Source organism: Kogia breviceps, chromosome 7 (assembly GCF_026419965.1).
Source record: "Kogia breviceps isolate mKogBre1 chromosome 7, mKogBre1 haplotype 1, whole genome shotgun sequence".
Classification (NCBI taxonomy): Eukaryota; Metazoa; Chordata; class Mammalia; order Artiodactyla; family Physeteridae; genus Kogia; species Kogia breviceps.
In genome coordinates, this window is record NC_081316.1 from 116,014,713 (window position 1) to 116,020,923 (window position 6,211).

The following is a 6,211-nucleotide window of genomic DNA, read 5'->3' on the forward strand; positions in this document are numbered from 1 at the left end:
TACTTGGGATGTATCAGGGAACAAAACAGACCCCAAATTGAGCCGGGGAGTGGGGGGCTTACATCCTAAAGGAGGGAGAGAGACTGTTGGAAATAAGCCTGATGCCTGAGCAAACAGTACGGTGTTTCTATAACGGAGATTACAAGCTCTCACCCCCACGGGTTGTTGGGGCGATAACAAGTGACTGTCCACGTATCAGGCATGGAACGCAGTAGCTATTTAATAAAGTGTTGCAATTACTATTTCTTAAATTGTTCCCAGATTTCTTTAAAGCCTTTAAACACTAAATGTGGAGTTTGCACCTGGAATGTGTTCATTTATTCATTCAACAAACAACTACGGAGCTTCCATTATATGCTAGAACCTGTACTAGGCACCAGGGATATAAGTGAATAATATAAGAAAACACGGTCCCCGCCCTGAGCATCTCCCAGGCTGCTGCTGGTCCACATCTGTTGGTCCGTTGTACACTAGAGGAGAGGCCTTTGAGGGCACAAAGGCAGAGTGACCTTGAAGTTCAGGGTTTCTGAATCAGAATGGTCCACCTCACTGATGATGGTTTTTTTTTAATTGACGTATAGTTGATTTACAATGTTGTGTTAATTTCTTCTGTACATCAAAGTGACTCAGTTATACATATATATATTCTTTTTCATATTCTTTTCCATTATGGTTTATCACAAGATATTGAATATAGTTCCCTGTGCTATACAGTAGCACCTTGTTCTTTATCCTTTCTGTATATGATGGTTTGCATCTACTAACCCCAAACTCCCACTCCTTCCCTCCCCCCAACCCCTGCTTCCTGTTGGCAACCACAAGTCTGTTCTCTATATTTTGAGTCTGCTTTCGTTGGGTAGATATGTTCATTTGTATGGTATTTTAGATTCCACATATAAGTGATATCATATGGTATTTGTCTTTCTCTTTCTGACTTACTCCCCTTAGTGTGATGATCTCTAGGTCCATCCATGTTGGTGCAAATGAGATTATTTCATTCTTTTTGATGGCTGAGTAATATTCCATTGTATATATGGACCACATCTTCTTTATCCATTCATCTGTTGATGGACACTTAGGTTGCTTCCATGTCTTGGCTATTGTAACTAGTGCTGCTATGAACATAGGGGTGCATGTATCTTTTCGAATTAGAGTTTTCTGCAGATATATGCCCAGGAGTGGGATGGCTGGGTCGTATGGTAGTTCTGTTTTTAGTCTTTTGAGAAACCTCCACACTGTTCTCCACAGTGGCTGCACCAACTTACATTCCCACCAACAGTGTAGGAGGGTTCCCTTTCCCCCACACCCTCTCCAGCATTTGTTATTCGTAGACTTTTTAGTGATGGCCATTCTGACTGCTGTGAGGTGGTACCTCATAGTTTGATTTGCATTTCTCTAATAATTAGCCGACGTTGAGCATCTTTTCTTGCGCCTATTGGCCATCTGATGATGTCTTCTTTAATTCAGCACACCCCAGCTATGGCTGGCGATTCTAGGAATGCCATGAACCAGGATATGGAGATTGGGGTCACTCCCAGGGACCCTAAGAAGGTTCCCAAGCAGGCCCGCGATTATATCCCCATTGCCACCGACCGCACGCGCCTGCTGGCAGAGGGCAAGAAGCCCCGGCAGCGCTACATGGAGAAGAGTGGCAAGTGCAACGTCCACCACGGCAACGTCCAGGAGACCTACCGCTACCTGAGCGACCTCTTCACCACCCTGGTGGACCTCAAGTGGCGCTTCAACCTGCTCGTCTTCACCATGGTCTACACCGTCACCTGGCTGTTCTTCGGGTTCATCTGGTGGCTCATTGCTTACATCCGGGGTGACCTGGACCACATCGGGGACCGGGAGTGGATCCCCTGTGTCGAAAACCTCAGTGGCTTCGTGTCTGCCTTCCTGTTCTCCATTGAGACCGAGACCACCATCGGGTATGGCTTCCGGGTGATCACGGAGAAGTGTCCGGAGGGCATCGTCCTCCTCCTGCTCCAGGCCATCCTCGGCTCCATCGTCAACGCCTTCATGGTGGGGTGCATGTTCGTCAAGATCAGCCAGCCCAAGAAGAGAGCTGAGACCCTCATGTTCTCCAGCAACGCCGTCATCTCCCTGCGGGACGAGAAGCTCTGCCTCATGTTCCGGGTGGGCGACCTCCGCAACTCGCACATCGTGGAGGCCTCCATCCGCGCCAAGCTCATCAAGTCCCGGCAGACCAAGGAGGGGGAGTTCATCCCGCTGAATCAGACCGACATCAACGTGGGCTTCGACACGGGGGACGACCGCCTCTTCCTGGTGTCCCCGCTCACCATCTCTCACGAGATCAACGAGAAGAGCCCTTTCTGGGAGATGTCGCGGGCCCAGCTGAATCAGGAGGAGTTTGAAATCGTGGTCATCCTGGAAGGGATGGTGGAGGCAACAGGTGAGACCCTTCCTCCTCCCCGGCCCCTCCCTCCAGGCCACTGCCAGGACTCCAGAAGGCGGAGTCTCCAGACGGCAGCTCAGCCGCCCGACCCCTGCATGGTGATCTGGGGGGTACCGTTCCTCAAGACGGAGGAACGAGAGCAGCTAAGGTGTACAGAACCCGCCCAACGTCTGGGCCCATTCTAGGCTCTAAACTCGCAGTAGCTCATCGAGTGAGACAGTTTTCCTTCAGTTGCAGATATGGAAACAGGGACACGGGCAAATTCTTTGCCCAGGAGCAAGGGCTCCTAAGTCATGGAGCCAGGAGGCAGGTCAAAGCCAGGTGACCCAAAGCCAGCACTGGTTTCCAACAGGCTAACTGCCATCGTGGAGGAGGTGTCACCCACAGAGACTTCTGTGAGCAAATAACTTTGGGAAACTCAGGGTTAAACGAAGGTGGAACCGGCTTCTTACAGTAGGACTTGGCATTGTCTTTTTACCTGTGAATCACCTCCTGAGTAGAGGACAGGGCATTTCCCCAACCCAAGGTTCCCAAAGTCACAGAATCCTCTTTGGGGAGAGACACCTATGGGCCCCTGGGGAAAGGGCCCCATGCACACGAGGTGTGCAGAGAACAGTGCATCGCACCCACACGTGCCCGGCCAGCCCCTCCCCGCCCAGCGACTGACTCCCGGGCAGCCGCGCGCTTCCCAAGGCCGAGCTCTGTGCGGGGCTAGGGGAGCTCAAGGCCTGGGGGACCCCGTGTCCCCGCTGTATTCCCTGGGCCGAGGAGCCCCCGCTACCCTTGCACCACCTCTGCTTCTTCCCCTTCTCCTGCCCCCTTCCCTTCACTCACTGAAGGATTCTGAGCCACAGGTCTGACCCTGAGGATGGCTTGCAGAAATCTCACCCGGGCTCGGAATATACATAGTTTTCTAATCTGGCAAACAACGCTGGAGGGCTGGCTTTAAGCTCCTGTTAAAGATGCGGCAGCAGCTGTGCGCAGACAGGAAGGCTTCATGCTCAGGTCCGTGACTACAGCTTGTCTGCCACACCAACGCTCCCCCAAAACGACGGGGGCCTGGCACAAAGGTGGCCAAATAAGCCTTCGTGGCCTCCTGAGAAGCTGGGTGCTGGGTGGGAGACTCGAACCGGGCAGCCACAGACCCTCCCGATCGGAGCCAGCGGAACCGGCTGGGGTGCGAACAGGCTCCAGAGACCTGGGCGGAGGGAGTCGCTCGACCATCTGCCGGGGGCCGAGCCTGACCACGCGGCGTATGGTAGCAGCCGAGGAAGGGGCCAACAGCTGGGTTGCAGGGAGCCTCCTCCCACAGGGCCAGGGGCCTGCGGGTCTCCCTGACCTTGGCGCCGGGCTTGGATCAGAGCGTGGGCTGAGATTCTGGGAAAAGAGCTCCACTTGGAGGCCACAAAGGAGGGGTCAGGTCAGAGACGCGGGCACAGACAAGAAAGCGGTGCCTAAGCAGGGCCCCTCACGCCCCACCCCCGCCCTCAGTGCCACCTGCTGGCCTCTCCCTCACGATGCCTCCAAGTGGGGTCCCGCGGTTGGCCTGCCCCATGTGAGTGACCCCCTCTGCCCGCACGGCCCGGGTAACCCTGGGTCTGTGGGGAGACAAGAGAAGGAGACCCCCCACCCACAGTGGCTCTGATCTCTGCATCTCTAAGAGCTCGGTTGCCACGCCTATGGAGCCCAGCACGGGCTGTGAGTTCAGGCCGAGGTTTGACCAGCGTGGCTCTGTGCGGCCTGCCTGTGTGAGTCTGGGCAGAGTGTCGGCAAGATGAGGACAATGAACTTCACAGGCTGCCCGGGTGTTGAATGATGAAATAGAGTAGCACATGTGAGGCGCAGCGCCTGCCACCCAGAGGGGTTTCTGTCCCTTCCTAGTGCATTGGAACATGGATGCCAGATACACAGGTAGGTTTCCAGCCAGGGGGCAGCCCCCTCCCAAGTGATGGGGCAGAAGAAGGGCAGGAAGACCCCAAGAGGCTTGGCCCAAAGCCTCCACGGAGGTCCTGTCCTGCTGTTTTTCCTGAGGCCCCCGAGCCTGCAGACACCTGGCCCGTGTCTAGGCTGGTCAGTGCCCAGCTTGGGCCTCTGCACCTCTGCTGAGCTGGGGGTCTCGTCCAAGGACCGAGGGGAGAGGCCGGGTGCAGGCGGCGCCCTGGCAGCAGAGAACAGGCTGCTGCGAGCCGCAGCATGTGGGTTCACTGGAGGTGCCCGGCACCGCAGCACAGAGTGGGGAGCGGCCTGCGCCCTGGGTCTGGTGGGTGTGAGACCCCTGCCCGAGAAACGTCCAAACTTGGGGGCTGGCGCAGGTGCCTCCTTCAGTCCCTGAAGAGCACAAGCTAGGACCTTCCTTGGCAGGAAGATTAAATGTCAGAAAGCTCTTTCCCCATGACCCTGAGCTCCAAGGCGTCCTCATCCATAAACAAAGCTGCCGTCTCTGGAGAGAAAGCAGCACCTAAAAATAACACAGGCATGCCAGGGCTGAGCGGACAGGGGATGGAGACACTGGAGCATGCTCCAATTGAGGAGCCATGCCGTGAGTTTGCGTGTGTGTGTGTGTGTGTGTGTGTGTGTGTATATGCACATGTAGGCTTCTGCCCATGTGTAGCCACCCAAAACAACCCCTGGGTGTTTTAAGTGCCTGTCAGTTTCTCTGGGGTCAGCCATGCTGAATTTATCTTTGTTCAAACCCTTTTCCTGCCTCTTTTCTTGTCTGACTCTTCTAGAACTTAATGCATTTTTAGGAACCACCTCCATTTCTGAACTATCCACTCCAATCTCTAGGAACCAACTCCAAAATCTTGCACTGTTAACTTCTAATTTTCTGCCTCCATCACTCCTCAAGCTCCTTCAGGGCAAGGACCATGTCTTATTCAGCTTTCTATCTGCATCGGGCTTAACACAAAGCAGCCGTTCAACAAGCGCTTGATGAATGATTAGATGGATGGAGGGATGGATGATAGGATGGATGGATGGATGGATGATGGATATGGATGGATGGTTGGATGGATGGATGATGGATGATGGATGGATGATGGATGGATGATGGATGATGGATGGATGATGAATGGATGGATGGATGATGGATGGATGGGTGGATGATGGATGGACGGCCGTGGCCACTCCTAACACACGTGCCTTCTGTTCACCCAGGCATGACTTGCCAAGCACGGAGCTCCTACATGGATACGGAGGTGCTCTGGGGCCACCGATTCACTCCAGTCCTCACCTTGGAAAAGGGCTTCTATGAGGTAGACTACAACACCTTCCACGACACCTATGAAACAAACACGCCCAGCTGCTGTGCCAGGGAGCTGGCAGAAATGAAGCGGGAAGGCCGGCTCCTGCAGTACCTCCCCAGTCCCCCACTGCCAGGAGGCTGTGCTGGAGCAGAGCTGGACGCAGAGGCTGAGCAGGATGCAGAGGAAGAGCCTGAGGGTCCGAGTGGGCCCCGGGAGACCAGGGTCTCGGTGTGAGGACGGTACTCTCCCCGTGACCTCCCCTCACTGGCTTCTCCTGAGCACTGCAGGGCTGGGGGTGGGGGGGGAACAGCTGAGTGTGCTGGGGGTCAGCCAGGAGCCGTTAGGCTCTGTGGGAAGGAGCAGTAACCCAGTCCTGGCACCTCCCAGCTCTTGCCTGGGCCCCCGTGGCACTGCTGCTTCTTTTCCCCTGGCCCCTGTCACACCGGCTGAGGGCCAGGCCAGGAGGGGCTGCCCCACAATGAAGCACACAGGTGGCCTCTGTCCTCGAAGCCCTCTCTCCGCCAACTGGCCCGGATCACCTTTCTCT

The 6,211-nt window shown here is 55.2% G+C and overlaps 1 protein-coding gene across 1 annotated transcript; it reads left to right on the forward strand.

Moving 5' to 3' along the window:
• Positions 1 to 1,479: 1,479 nt before the first annotated feature.
• Positions 1,480 to 5,898, forward strand: KCNJ5 (potassium inwardly rectifying channel subfamily J member 5). The gene is made up of 2 exons (XM_059069771.1): positions 1,480 to 2,416; positions 5,576 to 5,898. The coding sequence occupies exons 1-2, from the start codon at positions 1,480 to 1,482 to the stop codon at positions 5,896 to 5,898; spliced, it is 1,260 nt and encodes a 419-aa protein (XP_058925754.1).
• The last annotated feature ends 313 nt before the right edge of the window (positions 5,899 to 6,211 follow it).

Excerpts from the sequence above, each read along its gene's own strand:
- KCNJ5 (XM_059069771.1), top strand. The coding sequence starts at position 1,480 with ATGGCTGGCGATTCTAGGAATGCCATGAACCAGGATATGGAGATTGGG. Across the intron at positions 2,417-5,575 it reads AGGGATGGTGGAGGCAACAG|GCATGACTTGCCAAGCACGG; the intron begins GTGAGACCCTTC and ends CTGTTCACCCAG.